General features: G+C 33.2%; 1 protein-coding gene across 6 annotated transcripts in view; it reads right to left on the bottom strand.

The window, feature by feature from the left end:
• The window catches only part of SNX14 (sorting nexin 14), an 87,284-nt gene that overhangs the window by 28,585 nt on the left and 33,080 nt on the right, over positions 1–25,619 (bottom strand). For 2 of the 6 annotated variants that reach the window (XR_005720839.1, XM_040238842.1), the window contains exons 5-16: positions 24,733–24,776; positions 22,514–22,601; positions 18,138–18,222; positions 13,936–14,092; positions 12,548–12,623; positions 11,816–11,860; positions 11,633–11,713; positions 11,423–11,537; positions 5,881–6,036; positions 5,390–5,514; positions 4,824–4,882; positions 1,658–1,684 (exon numbers count right to left, since the gene is read on the bottom strand). Coding sequence is in view for 5 of the 6 variants with exons in the window: in XM_040238842.1 (XP_040094776.1) it covers positions 1,658–1,684; positions 4,824–4,882; positions 5,390–5,514; positions 5,881–6,036; positions 11,423–11,537; positions 11,633–11,713; positions 11,816–11,860; positions 12,548–12,623; positions 13,936–14,092; positions 18,138–18,222; positions 22,514–22,601; positions 24,733–24,776 (1,058 nt within the window). In the remaining variant the exon portion in view is untranslated. The remainder of the gene's footprint in view (positions 1–1,657; positions 1,685–4,823; positions 4,883–5,389; positions 5,515–5,880; positions 6,037–11,422; positions 11,538–11,632; positions 11,714–11,815; positions 11,861–12,547; positions 12,624–13,935; positions 14,093–18,137; positions 18,223–22,513; positions 22,602–24,732; positions 24,777–25,619) is intronic. The other 4 variants (XM_040238843.1, XM_040238846.1, XM_040238844.1 and 1 more) reach the window with 4 other exon arrangements.

Here is a 25,619-nt window from a genome sequence, read left to right as displayed (position 1 = left end):
CAGTATATTTAAAGTTTAAATTTGAGGGGATGAATAAATGGGACAATATTTATTAACAAACATTTGAAATTTACCTACTCTTTTACCTTAGAATAGTAATGGAACTACCAAGTATAAAAGATGAGAGCCCTCTAGTGGTACATATTTCTAACTGCCATTCAGCTTTTGAAATAACAGGTTAAATAATTTGGTAAGACCAATGTTCAAAATAGACTATACCATTCAAACTGTACCCACCCAGGTGGTGCAGTAAAAGAATCCACCTGCTAATGTACTTCTGAAATAATTCAGTGTAACAGAAAAACAGAAAGACTAGGAAACTTTCTCAGTACTTCATTTTTAGACAGAACAAAAAAATTCTGAAAATGGCTGAAAATTTTTAAGCATACTTCAACTATATAATCACATAAATGATACTCAAAAGAAGAATGAAGTATAAAGTGTACCTTACATTATTTCAAAGTAATAACAAGAGAAGAAATAAAATGGCAAGGGAAAAGCTAGCAATGAACATAAAAGATAAAAACAAATGTAGCCTAAGGAAGAAGCCCTGCTCTGTCTTACATATTAAATAATGGTTTTGCAATTTTTTACAAAAGTGAATTTCTAAAAGCAGAAATAGCTGAAAAGCGACAACAAAAATACGCCAAAAAGCAGCAAAAATTTCCTCCATTACAGCCTACTGCTCCTGTTTCAACAAGTAAAAACATAACTTTCATTCAAAAGTCATGCTCACTATGTAATACTGCCCTTATAACAAACCTCCAAATAAAAAATGACTTTTAAAATTCAAGAAAGTTGGTTTTGAACGGCTTAACTTAATGAATAGCTACTATTCATCTAAGAAAATGTACTTGTAAAAATAATGCAACAATTACAGAAATACAAGTAAATTGATCAAGTTTCAATGCACTAGGTATATGAGTAATATATACATTTTATACACGTTCAAGGAGTGAAAAAGTGAATCAAACTTATTTTAAAACTGGAAAAACTCTAATAATAAGTAGTAGTAGTTGTAAAAAAGGATACTTAAGCTAGAATATTATTTTAAACAAGCATAAAATTAGTGTTTTTTAAAATTCAAAATTGTAAACACAATTTTCTCTGAAAGAAATGTCAAAAACAAATATGAAAATACTGATAAAATATTAAAATCTCCAGAATCTAGATAGATTTTGCTGGTCTTCAGAACCTAAATGGATTATAAAACAGTTTGGACTTTTTGAACTATTTTTTTAAAATATCTCACTTGTGATGAAGCCCAGAAATACTGAAAAAATTATACTACTTTCTTTAAAAAAAAAAGTTCTTTAAACACAAGTAAGTCTAAATATAATTTAGCAAGATCAATACCATTAAAAAAATGAGGTAATAGCTTTAAAAGCTGAATACTGGCTTTTTCATTTTATTTTTATACTGACATTTTTATTTTATAATGATATATATCATGTTATTTCCAAAATGAGACATCTAGAATCAAAGTACAGGTTAATTTTAAAAGATATACCAAATAGCTGATATAAAGGCAGTAGCTGCATAATGTTTCTTTTTTTTTTTTTCCTTTTTAGTTTTACTTAGGTTGTTTTGGGTGTATGTTTTGGAATTAAACAGATAATTTATACAAAAAAGTATCACATGCTGTCTCAAGACTTACCGAAAATCATCCAAACTTAGGCTACCTCTGCAGTAACAGATATGTGAAATTATATAAGGAAAAGAGAAAGAGAAACCCCAGACATTAAACAAGTTGCACTTTAGAACAATAACACAAAATTTAAAAGCTTTAAAAGTTACACTGATGGATAACATTCATCTTGACAAGAAAAGGAATTCTTAGGACTAACATGATAAAGGAAAGAGAACTAAAACATAATGGCTCTTTTGGGGAAATGGAATCTGAATTCTAGATCATTAAAAAAATTCTTAAAAAGTCAGTATGTCACAAATAATTCTGTATTTTTTGCCCTCATTTAGGCAAACTATTTGTTTAATACAGTGCAAAATATTCAGAGACTAAGCCACCAAAAACTTGGCAGAAAAAACAAACCTGTATTTTCTAACATGGAATTCATGTCTATGGATGCAAGCTCAACACATTTTTAGTTTGAATATTTTTTAAAATCATGTCTTAAGCTAAGAAGCAAAGTTAACAAAAGATCCAGCCTTAAATATTTTTTAAGTTATGCTTTAAGTATAGAATGAAACAGATTAACATTAACATGCACTAAAATTTTGCTTTTAAAATGCAAATATAATAATAATGTGAAAATGCCTAAACATTTGGGAAAATTTAACAAGATACACACCAATGCCTTGTTAATCTCACAATTAATATATATTAGTGCTTGGTCACCTGCTTTTAATGTAGGCATAAAATGTATGAATAAATATTTTACATATTTTCAGTCATCTAACAGCTAATTAGCAATGCTACTGTAAATTTTCAGTGAAGGACTGTTAAGAAAGTCTTTTACTTATTCTTACACAGGTAAATGAATCATTGAGCATCACTGGAGCAGAGTCCTGACAAGACAGATAATGTCAGAGTCAGGTCAATATAAAGAAAAACATACTTTTGAAGGCTATAACCATTACCCAGAATGAAAACAACCCACATTTTCTTCCTATTAAGTTTATATGCTAAGTCAGCAAAATTAGAGCCTCAATATGTTGAAGACAACTAGGTGTTCTCAAAGTGGCAAAGGAAGCTTTCCATCTCTGAGGTTATGACCCTGACTTACATTTAGCTACTCAGCAAGCTCAGAAGATCAAAGAACCATTTCCTCTTAAGGAATCCAACAGAGGAGTTTCACTATCAATGTGAGACTCCAAACATCCTAAGTCCATAAATAAAAATAAATAAATAAAATGTTAAAGAGTCCCTCAGTCATGTCCGACTGTTTGCGACCCCATGGACTATAGCCCACCAGGCTTCTCTGTCCATGGGATTTCCGAGGCAATAATACTGGAGTGGGTTGTCATTTCCTCCTCCAGGGGATCTTCCCCACCCAGCAAAGGACCCACATCTCCTGCATTGGCAGGTGGCTTCTCTACCACTGAGCCACGTGGGAAGCCCTGTGTGGATTGGGTAAAGAATGCTATTTTAAATAGTATGCATGGAATTTTTGTTATATAAAGTAACTATTGCACAGTTGCAATATATAAATTCTTAGAGAACAGTAAAGGAGTAACATTTGAACAAGAATCATAAAGGTTACCTCCCACATTTCAGAAAGCTGCTGCTGCTAAGCTGCTTCAGTCGTGTCCGACTCTGCAACCCATAGATGGCAGCCCACCAGGCTCCGCCATCCCTGGGATTCTCCAGGCAAGAACACTAGAGTGGGTTGCCATTTCCTTCTCCAATGCATGAAAGTGAAAAGTGAAAGTGAAGTCGCTCAGTCATATCTGACTCTTCGCAGCCCCATGGACTGCAGCCCCCCAGGCTCCTCTGTCCATAGGATTTTCCAAGCAAGAGTACTGAAGTGGGTTGCCATTGCCTTCTCCATTCAGAAAGCTATGTCCCACCTTTCAGGTGGTAGCTAGTGGTAAAGAATTCACCTGCCAATGCAGGAGACACAAGAGACACAGGTTCCATCCCTGGGTTGGGAAGATCACCTGGAAAAGAAAACAGCAACCCACTCCAGTATTTCTGCCTGGGAAATCCCATGGACAGAGGAGCTTGGTGGGCTACAGTCCATGGGGTCGCAGAGCACTGGACACGATTGAGCACTGGGGCACCTTTCAGAAAAATTATTACATATATACTACATATTATGTAAAAATTAATATTTAACATACAAAAAAATTCAAATCTATATACTTCTACAACCCTTAGTTTTGTCAAAATATGTAACACAGTCTCCCCATGGCTCAGGTTTTCACATTTTTCCTTATACTATTTTTAAAACCACTCCATTTTTTGACCTATCTACTTCTCTCTTTGCATCACATCTCCAATTTATTTATGTTTATTATTAGATTCTTGCTCAAACAAACTGGGCTTCCCTGGTGGCTCAGATGGTAAAGAATCTGCCTGCAATGCAGGAGTCTGGGTTCAACACCTGGATCAGGAAGATATCCTGGAGAAGGGAATGGCTACCCTCTCCAGTATTTTTGCCTGGAAAATCCCATGGACAAAGGAGACTGGTGCGCTACAGTCCATGGGGCTGCAAAGAGTTTGACATGAGAGCATATACATACACAAACGGGAAGATGGTAGAGCAATGTGAGTATCAATTCTACAGATTTATATATTTGATATCTGTGTCAATTTTGTATATATACAATGTAAGGAACAAATCAAGACATTGATTATCCAGTTTATAAATGGATAAAGCACCTCTCTTACACTGCCTTTATTAGGTCATTTAACTGCACATTTATGTTTCCAGAAAGCCAAGAAGGGAAAACCCTTCCACTTTTGTAACCAGTGGGTACTCTAATAAACATCACTCTCTGGGAAAAAAACAAACTACTCTCTAAAATGGAGTTATCTGTGGATTTCAATTATGCATGCAGTCCACAGTTTCCAATAAAGCAGGTAATCCAGCAATAATATGTGTTAGTTATAATATTAACAAAGCAATGGTGTGCACCTTGTTAAATTTTTCTAAAAGAATGTCTGGCATTTTTACATTACTATATATAATATGGCTCTACAACTCCTTAATAAAATATCTGGTTTACTTATACAGCAAAGAAACCACATAGTCAAAGAAAAACAGCTAATAAAGGTAATGATGCTATCACAGAATGATTAGTATCAAAAAGAACCAAAAAAAAAAAAAGCAACCACCATATATACGATTGAATATACCTACCTGTTGAATTTTGAATTGCGTGTTGGTGATTCTGCACCTCTTAAAAGTTGTCTAAAATACTTAAAAAATAATTATGATTTATTAAACCAGTACTTGATATTGAAATATGCTATTTTACCTTACTACTTTCACGTTTAAAGAAAATACTACTTAAATCAAGTGAATACAATCACAGTCAAATAGAGTAAGGATTAAGGTATTGCAAATGGAGGTATTCAAACCATCGGATTTCCACTAGTAGGTAAACAATGAACATACAAAAATGGGGTTTCCCCATCACCACTACAAAGCCACTCAGATATATGGAAAATCAAATAGACCAATTAGGTAGCAATCTACAATTCACATACACAAACATGGTTTTGATATTAAGAAATAATTTTATTATCAGTTTCTAATCTCCTGCATTGGCAGGTGGCTTAAATTAAATTATGTAGTGCAAAGCAGCACTTAATTAACTACATTTTATTTTTCTATTTATTATTTGAATTATTCATGCAATGATATCAAAGCAACTAATAAGTTTTAAAGAAAAATCTTTACACAACATTAATATTCTGACTTACCTCATCACTGTGGCAAAACATAGGAGTAAACACATTTTCCAAGAGAGAAAGTACATGTTCATAAGCTTCAAAAAGACATCTCATAGTTTGAAGTTTCACAACATCTATATATGGGCCTTCAGCAACTGTTAAAAAAATTATATTGCAAAAATTATTTATGAAAAGCATAAATACATTATATATTAGTTTAAAATTCATTACAGTGAAAGAGCAAACAAACAACACTAAAACTGTTCTGCAGAAAATCCACTGTAAGGTGCAGATCACACCAGAAGGAAGAATTAGAACAACCTAGCCAGTTCTGGCAAGTTTTAGTTATGTGAATTGTGAATAAGTTTCTTCATCACAGCTTTCATCTTGTTAGTAAAATGGGATAATGCCTGCCTGTGTATCTCACACAGCTGTTGCAATAAACAGGGAATACATCAGAAAACTCTGAAAAGAGTAAAAGAACTACAGAACAACAGAATTCATCCTCATCTTTTACTTACTTTTTTGAATCTCTTCTACAATGAAGGGATCAAATCGAATTTTGTCAACACTTTCATCTAAACAATATGTTTTATAAATCTTTTGTAACTCTTCATGAAGAGACAGCATTTCGTCATTTGATAATTCTGGTCGTAAAATTCTGTCATTGAATTCCTCTAGCAAATTCAGAAAGGAAAAAAAAAAGATTTTCATAGAGTAAAACTATTCAGTGAAAACTTTATGCTCTCAGTCTAACTGTAATGGATATCAAAAGTGGCAAGTATGAGTTGTCTATTCATCATTTTAAGTTTTTAAAAAAGATTTAATTGGGAGCAATAAAACAACTACTGAGACGAAAGAGAAGTTAAACAATCAATATAATATATACCAACATAAAATGTGTAAATATTTGCCTAGCAACATAAATCTTCTAAAACTTAGAATAATAAACATGTTTGTAAAATTCTCTTTAAGTAATATATTGGATTAATTTCTTATACCAAGGGTCTTTACTATTCTGAAACCTGATTCACTAAATAATAGTGAAAACTAAGGCTCTTTTTAGTCCCGGTCAATGTTTTTTAACAATGTTTCTTTCCATCAAGGAAGCTGTAGACTAGTGACAGGGCTCAGAGTCTGAACAAATCAATTTTTTCTAAAGAGACAGAGGACAGCATTAAAAAACCCAAAATACTGACTGCCTTTTTTATTACAAGAGGAAACAAGGAGCTTACCCCTTAATTCTTAATTATCCAAACTGAAACACAAAGAGAAAAGGAGCTTTTCTTTAAAAAAGAATAAGAAAAAACTAGAACAGAACATATGAAATCTTTGGAATGATAGCAAATTCATAAAATTGGAATCTCAAAAAGAAAGGAGAGAAAAAAATCAGGCACAGTATTTGAAGAGATAACAGCCAAGCATCTTCTATAATGATGAAAACCACCAACCTACATATCTAAGATTCCTAGGAAAATCCAAGCAGAATAAACTTTTTAAAAACTACACATTACAGTTAAATTGCTGAAACCCCAAACACAAAAAGAAAATTGCAAACTCAGGGAGAAAAGGAATATATATAGGGAAACAAACATAAGAATGGAAGCTAATTTCTCCTTAGAAACAATGGCACTGCTCAAAAGACAGTGAAAAAATGACATAAAATGCTGAAAGAAAAAAAACATAACCTGAAAATTTTATTTGGTGAAAATATATTTTTTAAATGATTACAAAATAACACCTTTTCAGATAGACAAGAGCTAAGACAATTTATCTCCAGCAGAATGGTGCTATAAGAAATGTAATAAAAAACATTTATTTCAGCAGAAGGAAAATGATACAGAAACTGGCTCTGCAGAAAAAGAATAAAGACCACCAAAAGAGTAAATATGCCAGTAACTATCAGGGCCAAAATATGTATGCATGTGTGTGTGTGTTAAGACTATTGCTTAAGGAAGAAAAAGCAATGTACTGTGGAGTTTCATAGCCTACACAAAATTAAACTATATAGTAACAGTCACATCAGACAATAAGGGAACAAACTGAGGTATACTGAGGTTCTTACACTGTTTCTGAAACAGTAAAATATATGTTTAAATGAAAACTGTGATAAATGAAGGATGATGATCATTGAGCAACCACTAAAAAAAATAAGAAAATGTCAACAGAGGAGATAAAATACTGAAAAATGCTCAAGTAATTCAAAGAAAGGTAGGAAAACATTAAAAAAAAAAATACATGGAACAAATACAAAACACCAAGACCAAAGACCTAACAATAAATATGCAATAATTATATTAAGTGTAAATGTACTATAAACCCCAATTAGAAAATAAAGACTATCAAACTCACTTTTTTTAAAGCAATATTCACCTATATGGTATTTATAATAAATGTTAAATTCTTTAATTATATAGAAAAAGGTAATACAATGCAAACCCAAGGGTAAAGATAGTATAACTATATATTAATATCAAACAAAGTAGACTTCAAGACAGAGAATTACCAGAGATAAAGAAGAGCATTTTATAGTGATAAAAGGATAGATTCATTAACAATCTTAAATGTCTCTGCACCTAATAATGAAGCTTGAAATAGATGAAAAAAGATTAATAACTAAAGGGAGATCCATTAAGAAATCAAAAGCCATCAATTTAATCTAAATAATATTTACAGGACACCACCCAACACAGCAAAATAGATGTTCTTCTCACATGCACATGGAATATTCATATAGATCATATGGATGGGCCATAACACAAGTTTCAATCAATTTCAAAGGACTGAAATCACACAAAATATGTTGTCTGATCAGGACAGTATTAAGTCAGAAATCAATCACAATAAGATATCTTAAAAATCCCCGAATTTTGGAAATTTAGCAATACATTTCAAAATAACCCAAGGGTCAAAGGATAAACCACAGGAAAATTTTTAAATATTTCAAACTAAATGACTATAAAAAGCACAGCATATCAAAAATCTTAGAATTCAGTTATAGCAACTCATAGAAATTTATAGTTTTAAAGTGCTTATATTAAGAAAGAAGAAATGTGTACAAATTAATCATCAGTGCTTTCACCTTAAGAAACCAAAAGTACACACTAATCGCAAGGTAAGAAGAAAGGAAATAATAAATATGAAAGCTAAAACTTAGCAAATCAAAAATATTTCAAAACTTTATAAACCACTAGAAAGTACAAATTAGCAATAAAGAGGGGATATCACTAGAGCTCCATAATAAAAGAAAATTAGGAATAACCTGGTGATTAAATAGGGTGCTGAGATGTACTAAAAGCATTTTAAAAATCCACTGTTCATTCATGATAAAAATTCTAAGCAAACAATAAACAGAAGGAAATATTCTCTATCTAGTAAAGGAGATCTACCAAAAAAACCCAGGCTAATATTATACATAATGGTATAACAATAAATGATTCCCCCCTAAAGCAAGGATGTAAGCTCTCACCACTTAGATTTAACATCACACTGAAGGTCCTAGCCATTACAATAGGGGCAAGAAAAAGAAATAAGATGTAAACATCACAAAGGAAAAAGTAAAACTGTGTATTCACAGATGACATGATTGTGTGTGCAGAAAATCCTAGGGCAATCTACAAAAAAGCTACTAGAACTAGTAAGTAAACTTAGTAATGTCACAGGATACAAAATCAGTATGCAATGATCTATTTCTGTATATAAGCAACAAAAAATTTAACAAGTTATTTTAAATACCACATTCAAACAAATCAAAAAATAAAGATCCACAGTGATAACTATGAAACACTTTTATGGAGAGAAATTAAGAATGAAATGAATGAAAAAATACGCCTTATTCATGTACTGGAAACCTAAATACTGTTGAGATGTCATTACTCCCCAAGTTGAGCTACAGATTTAATACCACCCCAACTAAAACATTGAAGCAGGTTGTATGTGTGGATGAAGGGGTAGGATTATCAGTCTGATTGTAAATTTTATATAGAAATGCAAAGAACTTAAAATAGCTAAGGACAGTCTTTAAAAAGAACTAAGTGGGAAGCCTTAAACCACTTGATTGCAAAACTTACTTAGTCAAAGTAATCAAGACTGTATTAGTATTAGTCGCTCAGTTGTACCCAACTCTTTGCGACCCCATGGACTGCAGCCCACCAGGCTCCACTGTCCATGAGATTTTCCAGGCAAGGATGCTGGAGTGGGTTGCCATTTCCTTCACCAGGGGACCTTCCCAACCCAGGGTTCGAACCCTGGTCTCCTACACTGCAGGCAGATTCTTTACTGACTAAGCTACAAGGGAAGCCCCAATCAAGACTGTGGTATCCACCAAAAAAAGTAGACACATGGATCAATGGAAAAGAATATAACCGAGAAACAGACCCATATATGGTCAAAAGGTTTGTCAAAGATGCCCAAGTAATTCAAGATGGGAATGAAATGTCTCTTCAAAAATGGATACTGGAAAAACTGTATATCCATACAAGGGGAAAAATGAACCTCCACCCCTACCTAATACCAACCTAAAAATTATTTCAAGATAGATCACAAACCTGTATATAAAATATAATAACTATAACACACCTAGAGAAAAACAGGCAAACATCACCTTGACTAAAGATAGGTTAAGGCTTAAAAAAGTCTTTCGGAAGTCTCAGAAAGCACTAAGCATAAAATTAAAAATTGATACACTGAATTTCATCAAAATTTAAAAGTTCTGCTCATCAAGAGACACTATTCCAAAAATAAAAAGACAAACCACTGTCTGAAAGAAAATCTTCATAACACTTATATCTGAAAAAAGACTCATATCTAGAATATTTAAAGAACTACTGAAATTTCTGACAAAAGGGAAAACAATTCAGTAAAAAACAGGCAAAAGACAGCAATTCCACAAAGATATTCAAATAGTCAATAAACACATGATAAAGTATTCAGCTCTGTTAATCATTAGAGAAGTGCAAATTAAAAGCACAACAAAATTCTACCATATACCAACTAAAATGGCTAAAATTAAAAAGATAAACACCACCAAATTTTTATAAAGTTGAGGCACAACCAGAACTCTCTTACCCTGCTGGTGGAGTAAAATAGTACATACAACCCTCTGGAAAACAATCTGGCAGCTTCTTATAAAATTAAACATATATCTACCTTGTGACACAGCAATTCTACTTCTAGTTATTAAATACATGCTCAACAGAAAGCCCTGTACAAGAATGTGCACAGCAGCTTTATTCATAATAGCCCCAGAGTGGAAGCAGTCCAGATACCCATCTAGAGGAGAATGAATAAAGTGTGGTACCCTCATACAAAAGAACACTACTTCACAATAAAAAAGAACAAACTACTCATCTACACAATAACATGAATCAATCTTAGAAAGCATCATCCTGAATCAATGAAGTCAGGCTCCAAAAGTACATACTATGAGCTTCCATCTATATAAGGAAACTGTACAGGAAAAACCAATCTGTGGTCAAAGAAATGAGATAAGTGACTGCTTTGGCAGGAGTGGGGGCAGGAAAGGATCAGCTGGGAAGGGCTCTCAGGGAACCTTCTAGGGTGATGGAAATCTTCCTGATCTCAGTAAAGGTGTAGGTTATATGGAGTGCAGATTTGTTAGAGCAACTGTATATTTAAATTCTATTTGTTTCGCTGTGTAAAATACAACTCAATTTGTTTTCATTATATATTTTTAAAAATTAGGTGCATTAAAAAAACTAATCTTTTCAGAGTCCATATAGTGCCTCAAAATCCAATAGCACAAGATGTTATAGAACTTCTAGTCAAATAGAACATTTTTATATTTGATTACTTAATCAAAATAATTCTTAACAAAAACTGTGACAAAATGCTCATGACCAGGTCTTTAACACAATTTCATTACTCTAAATTTTTAGTAGTTTTTTTTCCTGCTAAGAGCACTTGGTTGAAGTCAGTTATAGATTATGTTCCAATGTGGAAAGGAGTAGACACTGGCAACTACAACATCAGATCTGATCTGAACTGTCAAGTATATGACAAAGTTTAACAATGACTCTAGTAAAGTACACAAGTAAGCCTCACCCACAGTCAGACAAATCTGCAACACGTGCACTGCTCCTTCTTGTTTCAGAAAGTTCATAAACCGAAACAAGAGATCTTGCTGCTCTCTGATTTGCTTCAATTCTAACTTCAGCACCTTGATACAACATGGGAGGAAGAGTAAGTTAGAGCTATATAAATACGTGATAAAATTGTTTATATCAAAAGTATATTATTTCTGAAAATACTTACAGATGGTTTTTTATTTCTAGGTTCTGCAAATTTCTGCAAGAATGGAACTAAAGGGGAAGGCGGTTCAGTCGCTTTTTCAGGCTTTGAAGATAGAATTAATTCAGTCAAGTGTCATTTGATTTTATATGTATGTATCAAACTTCAATGCAATCTGAAATATTTTCTAACATGTTCAATACTCACTGGACTGTCATCTATGAAGATGATAAGCAAATGATTCACAGTATCCTAATGGAAAATAATAAACATAGATCAAAATAATTTCATTAGTGTATTCTGCCCTGAATTCTGAAAGCTTCTATCAGATTGTGAAAGTTTCTGGAAAAATGACAAAACAGAGCAGTGGCAAAGCATCTGTACTTTTGTAACACAGAAGAACTTTTAAGAAAAGTTATTCTGACTTTGGCATTCAAAATGCTTATAAATTATCCCTATTTCTTCAAAATCTTACTGGATCAAAAGTAAAAGCAACTCAACTATCCATCAATAGATGAATGAACAAAATGTGACATATATCTATAATGAAATACTACTCAGCCTTGAAAAGAAAGGGAATTCTGAAATATGCTGCAACATGAATGAACCTTGACGATATTATACTATTATAAGCCAGATGCTGCATCAGTCCACTCATCTAAGGTAACCAGAGTAGTCAAGTTCACAGAGACAGAAAACAGTCAGGAAGCAGAGTTGCCAGGCGTTAGGAGGAATGGAGAATTACTGTTTATATGGGTGCAGAGTTTCGATTTTGTAAGATAAAAAGAGTTCTGGAGACAAGCTATGGTAATGGTTGCTCAACAATGTGAAATGTACTTAATACCACTGAACTGTACATGTAATTTAAGATGGTAAATTTAAGATGGTAAAATATGCATTTTATCACAATTAAAGAAAAAAATTTTTTTTACATCTTACTGGATCAGCTAGGAAATCCAAAGAAGGGAGGAACACTGAACCAGAGAGAATCTCTCTTAAAAGTAAGGTCAGAGATCTGGAAAAAAGAACAATATTGTACATATTTAGTGATTTACATCAGCTCTCACATGGGAATCTTGTTAATATGACTATGATTCAGGAGATCTGGAGTCTGCCTTGAGAGTCTGCCATCTCTAACAAGCCACCAACTAATGCTCACACTATTGGTTCAGAGACCACATCTGGATTTCTTAACTGGTTAAAAGGAATACTATTAAGAGGGAAAAAGCATTTCCTCGGCAGGAGGAACTTGAGTAAGCATTAGAAAAACTCTACTTCAGAATATTACAATGTTACATGTAACAAATTAATAAGTAAAACTAATTTTAATAGTATAATTATTGTGTGATTATAATATTTAAATTAATAAAGCCATTTTTTAAACTTTTATTTAAAATATTTTAAATTTAAAATAAAGTAATATTTAAAGTATACCACTAAGAATAAGCCATGGTTGGACGTACTGCACGGGACAGGGAAATATAGCTATTATTTTATAATAACTCTAAATAGAGTACTTTCTTGGTGGCTCAGACAGTAAAGCGTCTGCCTCCAATGCGGGAGACCCGGGTTCAATCCCTGAGTCAGGAAGATCTCCTGGAGAAGGCAATGGCAACCCACTCCAGTATTCTTGCCTGGACAATCCCACGGACGGAGGAAGCTGGTAGGCTACAGTCCATGGGGTCGCAAGGAGTCGAACACGACTGAGCGACTTCACTTTCACTTTCTTTCACTAAACAGAGTGTAATATACGAAAATACTGAAGCACCATGTTACCTGTAAATAGTACTATAAATTAACTATAATTCAATTAAAGTAAATAAATAAAATAAACCATGGTCCTTATCTCTAAGGATCATAAAGATAAGAGCAACAAAGAACTTTATGGAATAATCTAAACATGCTCTTACAGGAACAAAGGAGGCTGGATGGACTAAATGACCTTTAACTATACTTTCCAAACTTAGCTGTATAATTTATCCAAAGTGTTTCTGCCAATGAGTCCCAATATGCATGTCTTTTCAAAGGAACACCAAGGATGTAACACAGTATAATGATATCAAGTAAGAAACTTAATTTTTATGGTTATCTTTGATTTCCCAAGATCAGTTTCTAGGAAAAAACTGTTAGCAATACAATATATCATGAATGTTCAGTGCCTAAAATGGCATTTTAGGACCTAATAAATTATATTTCTTAAATGGAAAATTTTTCACATCATAGGATAACCTCAAGTTTTAGTGTATTCCTATTATGATCAAAAACAGCAATATACACATGGCATGGTATGTAAATACTGCTATGACATTTTCCAGTCTTATTTATACCTGCAGTCTGTTGCTTTAGGAGGTAAAATATAAGGAAAAAGTAGTTCGGTAAGTTTCCTTAAATAATGTAATTCATCTCTTCGACTCCTCAAAGCCACATGAAGCTCTGGACCATATTCTTCTAAAGCAGCTTGCTGTAAAAACTCTGTATTTTCTACTATAAATACAAATAAGAAATAAACATTGGAAGAAGTTAACAGCATTAAATAACTTCAGCCATTTCCACTAACAAACAGAAAATAATTTAAGACAGCCATTCCTTTCTTAACCTTTCTTTCTTTCCAATATATATTCTGCTGGTAAACTCTTCCACAATAAGAAGGTAAAGAAGGTAATTTTCCTCTTTGCTGGAAGTTTTTAATTCATTCAAAATGAATTGAGAAAAAAGCCCTTTCACCCTTGGTAAACAAAATTTTAAACTCAAGTCATTACAAATTATATTAAAAGCAAAAGTTTTAAGTGGAAAAAACTAAATAAAACATCTTCCAGCACACACAAAGCTTTAGTTATCAAACATTACATCTTATTCATCATCTGCAAGTATTAAAAAATCCATCTTAAAGCTCTCTATTATCTCTTCTTTCACATCAAAATCAATCAGGTAACCCTTTAAACTAATTATAGAATAGAAACGGGCTTCCTTGGTTAAGTTCTGCATCTTCTGCCCATAGTATAAGACAGAAAAGATATAGAACTGTATACAGTGGAAGTCCATGAAGTTAGATTATTTACTAAATGTTAATTGATGATAAAAGTTACACCAACAAAAGGTTTTCTTAACAGCCAAGCACTAAACTAATACTTCAAAACTTAAAAATAGTAGTATTGTCAATCCTTTTTTACAGACCTCAAAAGAGCAGGAGAAAAAGAAGTCACGATTTCCCCTATCTGCACTCTGGGCCAAGTTCTAAAATCATGAAGTCTGTGAAGGGAATCTTAATTCTAATTCAATGGCATTTATTTTATACTATTTACTTCTATTTTTATTGAGAGAATGCAAGCATATTTACCAAAAAAAAAAAAAAGCTAATATATACAGTCCAAAGGTGAGAGAACTAAGAAGGTAAATGAATGTTACCTGCACCAGAGGTGCAAAAGCAGGACTGACAAAGATGGATGTGGTTTTCATACAAACCATGTTCATGCATTTTATTTTATGATTATACAATTGTTTACCAAGCATTCTGCCCCAAGTATTCGGGGTACAGGTCTTTTAAAAATTTATATCATAAACAGGAATTTGAAATAAGAAGACTAAGCTATGCTAAACTCCAGTTCTTACTAACTGATGATCTGAAATAATATAATCCCTTTGAGCCTCAGTTTCCCCCTTAGTAAACAGTCATTAAATAGATAACACTGAAAAGATTCCATGTAAAATGTACAAGTAATTATAATATTTGATGCAATTAAACATTTACACATAATATGTAAACTGAATCACTAGACTGGACTCTACTCAGAGGTGAGATTTTTGTAGTCTTAGCTAATGAAAGAATTTAAAAATCAGGCAGAAGATAAAAACATGTGGAGGAAGAAAACCTTAATACAAGTACAAGCAAAATATAGATGCTGAAAAACAGGGTATGAATTAAACTCCACTAATCACCAGTATACCTACTGCCTAATCAATGGAGTTTTCAGACCACGAAAGGAAGTTTTCAGAATCCATGACAAAAAGATTCTGTTAGGATGAAAAGACTGATATAATAAGGCCCTTCAACTACTACTGAATTTAAATTAAACCAAGGCTTCTGATGTATGTATTTTCAACATGTCTAAGGATGACAGAAGTAATTACATAGAAAACCTCTTTGCAATTCCTACTTTCAAGAGGCAGATAAGGAGAGAACACCAAGAGAGTAAAAATGTATATGGATAAAGAGGTTAACCTTTAATTACTTCCTGAGTATACAAAATTGTGTAGCAAGAAATATTTAGAAAACAAATGCATGCATGAAAGAGAAGAAAAATCAAAACCCTAAAAATCTTCTTACAAGTCTAATTCACTGTTATAACATTTAGAACACCAGAACCTTTGGACAAACTGGAATCCTCCTAATACTTAGGTCTTTTAATTTTATGGACTTCATTAATTACTAATACAATGTCATTAATGAATCCAATCCAGCATTTTATGGTGATTTTGTAATTGAGGACCATTTTTCACATGAATAGTGGTAGCAAACTAGCAACCCTTTTCTTGCAAAGACTAAAGGATAAATTTCAGCACTCTCAGAAACAAAACAACTTGGAGATTTTATTAAACTGATCAATTCAACTAAAAGTAAAAAGATGAGCCCATTTATTCACATCCTGAGTTCAAAGTGTTTGTCTTTATAACAAAATTAAGACCATATTAAAAATAATTTTCCCACACAAAAACTTGCACTCAAGTGACCAAGATGTCCTTGAAAAAGTGAATGGATAACTGTAGTACATCTAGACAACAGAATGTAATTGAGCACTAAAAAGAAATCAGTTATCCAGCCACAGAAAACATGGAGAACCCTTAAATGCATAATTCTAAATGAAAGAAAGCAGTCCGGAAAGGCTACAGTATGATTCCATTTATGGAATTTATGACATTTGGAAAAGGGAAAATTGTAGAAAGAGTAAGATCAGTGGTAGTCAGGGGTTCCTGAAGGAAAGAGAGAGGGATAAACAGGTGAAACACAGGGGATATGGGGGCAGTGAAACACTCAGTATGATACTGTGATGATAAATACATGACATTAACCATTTGTCAAAATCCACAGAATGTACAAGAAGAAGAGTAAAACCCTAATGAAAACTATGGACTTTGTTAATAATGTATCAATACTGGCATATCAACTGTAACAAATGTACCAACCAAGGCAAGGCATTAACAATCTGGAAGGGGGTAAATATATGGGACTCTCTAAAATATCTGCTCAATTTTTCTATAAACTTAAAACTACTCTAAAAACTAAAATTTACTAATTAAAAAAACACATTTTCCATATTTTTTTCTGACAGTAAAGTACCCTTAACAGAATGGCTACAATCTTCTGGTATGATTTTGCCAGTGAAAGGACAACAATTTTAAAAGTTAATTTTTTTTTGTTTAACATTTAAATTACACACATTTAAACTTTTCTACTTTTAAACTACATTGAAGGTAAAACTTCTTAATTGTTATATAAGACAAAAACACAAGAGCTTAAACATGCAATCTGAACTGGTTCTCGTACCTGAGGAATGATTTATACCAAATGACAAATAAACTAATAATTTAACTTCCACTCTACCTAGAACACAATTTCCTCAAATATACTGTGATTATATGAATTGATGCTTTATGAGAAGGGAAAATTGGTTCCACGCTCAAATGAGTCTAGGATGTTTTGGGTTATACAAAGTTAAAGCTGTATCTTTGCTGCAAGACTCCTGAGAAGCTTTGGACTGCTAATACTTACTGGTAATTTCCAGAAGAGGAATACCATACATGGTAATTACCAGTCTCACAAAGAACTAAATATAGGGCATATAAGTAATTTTGCTTAAAAAGTATATTTCAACTTGATCTAAGAGTAAGAAAAGCCCCAAAGGAAGATTTCATTTGTTCAATCCGCAAACATTTGATGAATATATATTATGTATACATCATGACAGTATAAAGGCCAGGACATACGTGGGAAACTGAAAAGAGGTCATCCTGGCTAAAGTATAATACATATTGAAGGACAAGATCAAACAACTTAATTTAACTACATAGGAAAGCATTTAAATATAAGACAGTTTTGACTCTACAGCAGTCACTAATTTTTTTTTTTTAAGTAGAGATGTAACAGGATTGTGGTATTGTGAAATTAACATAGTAACAGTATACAGGATAGGCTAGGTCAAATTGAAATCATTAAGGAAAAAGGAGAGAAGACATGTGAGAGATACCACAAAGGAAGTAACAAAGGCAAAGGATCCATTCCAAAAAAAAAAAAAAGGCAAGGTTCATCAATAATATACCTAACAGTTAATGACTGTACTTTAATTTTCATAAATTCTTGAGTTCACACAATCACCTGTATTATTAATAAATTACTGAAAAGGATTTCAGTTGAAACAAAAACTCACAGCATTTATGAATGTATCACTTAATTTATCAGTACTCAGATATTTAGGGTGAAAATTGGCATATAAAAACAAAATCACTCAAATTTCGGAGCAGGAAATTGTATTACCTTTCTGACTGGCTTTAACAATCACTTCTATATGCTTCATTGCTGCTTTTAACAGTTTCTTGGTGATAATAGATGGAATATCCACCTAGAAAAATTCAACATTAAAATAAAAACTTTTAAAATAATTTATCTCTAAGTTACAATGGCAGGAACACTATATTCAAGACATTGGGATCTTAAAAATTAGCTGTACTGAATGAAGTAAGTCAGAAAGAGAAAAACAAATGTCATGCATTAACACATACATATGGAATTAGACAGTACTGATGAACCTATTTGCAGGGCAGTAATGGAGACACAGACATGGAGAAAGACTTATGGACACGGGGTCTGGGGAAAAAACGAGAGGGTGGGGCAGAGGGAGAGAGTAACATGGAAACATATACACTACTGCTGCTGCTGCTGCTACGTCACTTTAGTCGTGTCCGACTCTGTGCGACCCCACAGACGGCAGCCCACCAGGCTCCCCCGTCCCTGGGATTCTCCAGGCAAGAATACTGGAATGGGTTGCCATTTTCTTCTCCAACGCATGCATGCATGCTAAGTCGCTTCAGTCATGTCTGACTCTATGCGACCCTATGGACAGCAGCCCACCAGGCTCCTCTGTCCACAGGATTCTCTAGGCAAGAATACTGGAGTGGGCTGCCATTTCCTTCTCCAAACATATCCACTTCCATACGAGAATTAGACAGCCAATGGGAATTTGCTATATGACTCAGGGAACTCAAACTGGGGCTCTGCAACAACCTAGAAGGGTGGGATATGGATGGGAGTATCAAGAGGGAGGGGACATATGTATACCTAGGGCTGATTCATGTTGGTGTTTGGCAGAAACCAATACAATATTGTAAAGCAATTATCCTTCAATTAAAAATAAATTTTTAAAAAATTATATTATTAGGAATCTTTCAAAAATATAATTTGAAAGCACTTTACAGTCTTAGACCATATTGATTATAACTTCAGTTTTACCACCACAATAATGAAAATATACCTTAACAGGCATACCTTATATACTAAATTTTTCTCATGAAATTAGTGTCTTTATTCTTGACTTATTTCTTTAATGTATTTGTTCTAAATGTATTTAAGAAAAAAAAAAATGTCAAGCAGCTTATCATTCCTTTGAGGTTATAAATTTGTGTTAACTAAGGCTGCTTGAAAATAAACTTTTCATTCAGATTACAAGACAAATCCTGGTTTCAAGATATATGGCAGCATTCTATTTTGGAATAATACTAAGTTTCATTTTTCCCCACAGACAATTTTCAACTTAAAGACTGGAAACTGTAGTGACTAGGGTAGATTAGTAACAGAGAATTAGAAGCGTACATGAATACACATAAAAGAGACAAAAAATAAAATAACTTAAAAAAAAAAAGCCTTGTGAATTAAGTAAATCACCAAAAAGCATGTTTATTAGACTTCAACAGGGTTATCTGCCATCACAAAGCTCAACACATTACATTCTCCCTTTATCAAAGGCATGAGAAAATTGCATCCCAACAGTGTTATTTTGTGTTAACTTTTCAATTCTTTTTAAATTCCTCATTAAGGAAAAGGGAAAACATCACAGCCTGATAAATCTATTCAGTGTAATGACTCAGAAGCCCCCAATATTAGTGATTTACTAGTAAAACCCAGAGCAGTTTATAGGTATCTTTCAACTATGAATATCAAACATGTTCAAAAAGGGGCTATGTTTCTGCTAGCAATATGCCTTTTTGCAAAATAACATTACTCTTCATTTACCCCTGCCCTCTTGGTACTTAGTGATTATAAATTAGTTCCATTAACTGTCAAATAAACAAGATGTCTTTGTTTTCAAATATTTTGTAAAATCTCATCTTCTGAGAATACACATGAAAATTTTCACTTGCAAGTTCTATTTCAGAGACTTCAGGTCAAAGTCAAAATGAGTAAAACAATGAGTTTGTCACTAAACTTCGATTTAAAAAAAAACACTGTGGACCTTAAATGATTGTCTTCATTATCCCCAAACCCCCAAGGTACATTATTCAGGTAATGTTACCAAGGATAGAACACTGTACTAGGAATAACATGACCCAGGCCTAATCCTCTGCCCATCAATTACCTCTGACACTCTGACAAAGAGTATTACTAACTTTCTACAAAATGAGTATGATAAAGACCCACTTATCTTCCAGGACAGTATGCAGATAAAATGAAAAGAAAAAAATATATAGCATAACAATCCAGAAAGTGGAAAAAATATTTGGAAATCATATATCTGATCAAGGAAATATATCCAGAATAGATAATAAACTCTTACATCTCAGTAATTAAAAGACAAATAACTCAGTTTAAAACATGGACAAAAAATTTGAATATACATTTCTCCCCCCAAAAAAGATATACAAATGGCCAATAAGCATCCAAGAGATGCTCAACATCATCAGCCATGAAGTGAAGTGAAAGTCGCTCAGTCATGTCTGACTCAATGTGACCCCATGGACTAGACAGTCCATGGAATTCTCCAGGCCAGAATACTGGAGTGAGTAACCTTTCCCTTCTCCAGGGGATCTTCCAAACCCAGGGATCGAATCCAGGTCTCCCACACTGCAGGCAGAGTCTTTACCAGCTGAGCCACAAAGGAAGCCCAAGAATACTGGAGTGGGTAGCCTATCTCTTCTCCAGGGGATATTCCCAACCCAGAAATTGAACCAGAGTCTCCTGCATTGCAGGCAGATTCTTTACCAACTGAGCTATCAGGGAAGCCCCATCAGCCACAGGGAAAAGCAAATCAATGCCACAATGAGATACGACTTCACATCCATTAGCACAGTTAGAATCAAAAAGTGAAACAATAATTAGTTATGGCAAGGATATGGAGAAATCAAGACACTCATACACTGCTGGTGGCAATGGAAAATGGTACAGTCATTTAGGAAAACAGTCTCTTGACAGTTTCTTTTAAAAATGGTTTAAATATAAACCATTTGACCCAGTAATTACATTTGTAGGTAAAATCAAGAGAAAGGAAAACAAATATTCCATACACATTCTCCCCACAAAAAACTTGTACACAAACCCTATGGTAGCATTATTCACAACAGCCAAAAGGTAGAAACAATCCAAATGTCCACTGACTGACAGATGGATAAACAAAATGTGGTATATCCATACAATGGAATATTATTCAGAAATAAAAAAGAATATGTACCGATACAGGTACAACAGGACAACATGAATAGACCTCAAAAATATTATGCAAAGTGAAAACAATCACAAACATTATGCTAAATGAAAGCAAGTAATCACAAAAACTATAGAAAGGATCTCATAGTTAACATGTACTATATTTAACCAATCAACAATCTTGTCATTGGACATCAGTTTTCCTTTTCAGTCTTCCTTATTATAAGGTATACTGCAATGAATCTTTGAATATACATGTTTCCCCTCTATTTCTTTAAAATATACTAAAAAAATGGAATTATATTTGAGAGTACAGACATTTTTAAGTCTTTCAATAAAGATTACCAAACCCCCTAACAGGGTAAGAGTTATATCAATTTGAACAGGCTTTGCCTGTTTCTCTACAATCACCACTGCTAAACACTATCATTCTTTTTTCTTTCCCAACCTGATAGGCAAAAGAATAGTATCTCATGAAAAGACAACATATTTTCAAATATTAACTGGCACTTTTATATTTTCCTTTTGTGAACTACTTATTCATAATTTTTTGCATATGTTTGCTACACTGGTTGATTTTATTGGTCATTTCTCAAATAGGTATAGCAACATTTAACAAGAATTTATCTTTATTTATTACTGGCAGAGATACAGATCACTAATTTATTATCAATATGTTCAATATATAGAACCGACAAGGCAGTAGACAAGTATTTGTGTCTATAGCCAACAAAGTTAAGTGTATATATATATGTGTGTGTGTGTGTGTGTGTGTATATATATATATATATATATACACAAAAAAAAACCTTAAAATATGGCTTGAAATTTTTTTAAAACATCATAATCATTACAATGTATTCAGTAAATTCATCTAACAAGAACATGACTTTTTTTTCTACAGTTGTCTTTTTATCTCTAACTGCTAAAAACCAAGATATCCAAACATTAAAGAAAGCAAAATTCATCAATTAATCAATAGTAATCCATTTATCTCTTAATCTAAAAAAATTAAAGGTGAAGAACAAAGCAAATACATATAGTATGCATGCTAAGTTGCTTCAGTCATGTACAATTCTTTGCCACCCCATGGACTCTAAGCCCACCAGGTTCCTCTGTCTGTGGGATTCTCCAGGCAAGAATACTGGAGTGGGTTGCCATTTACTTCTCCAACATATAGTATAGAAATTCCCAAATTTCTCATTATAAATATATACCTTGTGAATCCTTCGAATTAAGACAGATGCAAAAAACCGTAATATAATTCTCAGTTCATCAACAAAGGACTCATCATCTGTTACATCCCTTCAATTGAAAAGAAAAACAAACATTTAGAAGTTCAAAGAAATACAGCTTCCCTTTCTAGAAACCAAGAGAAGTCTAGAATTGACTCTTTTCCCATTTACTTATGCTATTTTTTAACAAACAATGTGTTATATTATGGAACAAAAGAACAAAGAAGAAAATTAAAATCTCCCATAATTCTAGTACCAAGACATAATTATTGTTAACTAAATTATTGTATAGATTTCCCTGTAGACATTCATGTATAGGTAGTCACATGTTTAAGATTTTTAAGATCACTTTCTAAACATCAAAGAAATATCTGAAAAACACAATAATTTTGAAAAGAAACAGAATTACATACAAAAGTTCAATTAAATATTTATAGATTAATAATATAAACTAATTCTAAAAGTAAGAAAAAAAAAGTGTGTGTTCTATTTGAAAAAGAAAATAAATTGAAACTCAAAATGTTTTTAAATAGAAATTTTGTCTTTTCCTGAATTTTCCTATAGCCTGAGGTCCCTAGAAGAATTAGGATACTTTCCTAATCCAAGGCAAGAAAGAAAAGTATGTATAATCATACTTTTCTGAACTAGAAGATGATGTTAAGTCCCTTGGTAGAATAAAGAAGATAATTTTGTATCAAGCATGGTTCCCACTATTAACTCCAAGGAAGGGAATATCATAGCATCAATAGCTATATAGGATACACACTAAAAAATACAGCCAGATTTTGTCTGAAAAGTTATAATGTGGGGGCGGGGTGGGGATGGGGTGGTAGTCAGGGAGTTTCACAACAGGATTCATTTTATAAAAGGCCTCACAATCAATTTACTTAAATGACAAATGCCCCATGTTTAAGACAGATGCCAACGTAAAAACTGTATGTAAGCTATATATGCAAAAATAACATATTAAATGAGTATTAAATTTGTTTTAATCCACTATAGATCAACTCAACTACTAGCATTTTTTGCCCCCAGCCACATTACTCAGCTTGTGGAATCAGTTCCCTGACCAAGGACTGAACCCAGGCCCACGGCAGTGAAAGCGTTAAGTCCTAGCCACTGGAAACCAGAGAAGCAGCCTGTTAGCATTTTTAAATTAGGAAATTCAAAATATACTGAATCATTCTAACTTAGGGGAGATATAACTAAATATTATAAGTCATATAGGTGTAAGTGTTCAAATATATAACTAAGTACATGATGCTTATGTAAGGGAGTATGTGTTTTATTAAATGATTTCTGATTGTCAAATCAGACTTTTTTTTCCCACAGATCTAGAGCATTTTCCATATTCCATTGAGCATAGGGGATTTGTACATTAGCATCAGATACCAAAAACAAAGCTACTTTGGAACATTAATTTTCCAGGAAGTCTACTGAAATTAACTTTCAGTTTAATGAAATACCTGAATAAAAATTTTTTCTCTAAAGGTACAACTAATTCAAGTGTAAAAAGTGCATACAAAATGGTATATCACTACAATTAGGAGTCATAAGAAACTGTACAAGTTACTGTTTTTTCAAAAAGTAGCCTAGGGTTTTTTCCTCTTTGCTATCACTAAATTGTTAATTGATTACCTACATCAATGGTTCTTAAGAGACCACTGTGCCTCCCAGGTAAATTTGGCAATCTCTGAAGACATTTTTGGTGATCACAATCAAGGAGAACAAGGAGAGCCACCAGCATTCACTGGGAAAAATTCAGGGGTACATTGCTGCTGCTGCTGCTAAGTCGCTTCAGTCGTGTCCGACTCTGTGAGACCCCATAGACAGCAGGCCACCAGGCTCCCCGTCCCTGGGATTCTCCAGGCAAGAACACTGGAGTGGGTTGCCACTTCCTTCTCCAATGCATGAAAGTGAAAAGTGAAAGTGAAGTCGCTCAGTCGTGCCCAACTCTTAGCGACCCCATGAACTGCAGCCTACCAGGCTCCTCCGCCCATGGGATTTTCCAGGCAAGAGTACTGGAGTGGGTTGCCATTTCTATAATGCACAGTATAGGTCCCCATAACAAAGAATTATGTGGCCAAAAATATCAATAGTGCCAACACTGAGAAATCACCACCTATACTAAAAATGTATCATTAGCACACTTAATGGGATTCACTATACTACAGAAAAAAGGTCTTATAGAAAGAACTTACCTGTACCAGGGGTAGACAAAGTTTTCCAACACTAATTCAAGAACCTGCATAAAAATTATTTTTTCAGAAAAATCAAGTTAATTCTTGGAAAATAAACTCTCATACTAAGAAATATATAACAAAAACTAAGCTTAGTATCCCAAATATTGACACCTAGTATCATTCTTTTGCATGACAAAATGTCTATGTCGACTTCACACAGCTGTGATGATGAAAAGGGACATATGGGAAAACACTCTGAAAACAATAAAACTCCATTAAAAAGAAAAATTACTATCAGAATGACACACACACTTTAAAATATGTCCATAATTTAAAAAAATTTAATCTAAATTGTTCCTGACTCTGAAGATTCAATGAACCAAAAAAAATTCTATGGAAAGAAGGAAAAAAATAGGCTGGTCTTTTGCATTCCTAATGCCCTCTATAAGTCAGTATTCCCAAGATAAAATGAAAAAACAAATATATAAGACTTAGGGGACTTCCCTGGTTCTGGTGGTCCAGTGGTTAAGACTCCGTGCACCCAATGCAGGGGGCACAAGTTTGATCTCTGGTCGGGGAACTAAGGAGTCAGTGGTTATCTTTCAAGGGAGGATAGACTAGAAGGGAGCATGAGCAGGACTTCTGGGTGCTAAGATGTTTTTGTTTCTTGATCTGAGTGCTGGTATATGAATATGCTCAGCTTTGTGAAAACTTTAAGTTATATTTTAAAAAGTTACAAAACAAAACAAAAGAAATCCTTGGTGTTAAACCCTCCATTTCTTGAGCCTGAGTGGAACAGTATAATTTTTAAAAGGACTTGCAGCAGTGGGCATTAATTTTTAAAAGCACTAGGGAGGTAATGAAACAACATATCTAATCTGACTATATACCTTCTCTGGCCCAGT

The sequence above is a fragment of the Oryx dammah genome, unplaced genomic scaffold (assembly GCF_014754425.2).
Source record: "Oryx dammah isolate SB20612 unplaced genomic scaffold, SCBI_Odam_1.1 HiC_scaffold_4, whole genome shotgun sequence".
Classification (NCBI taxonomy): Eukaryota; Metazoa; Chordata; class Mammalia; order Artiodactyla; family Bovidae; genus Oryx; species Oryx dammah.
The sequence above is the reverse complement of the archived record's forward strand: the minus strand, read 5'-3'. Positions and strand labels throughout refer to the sequence as shown.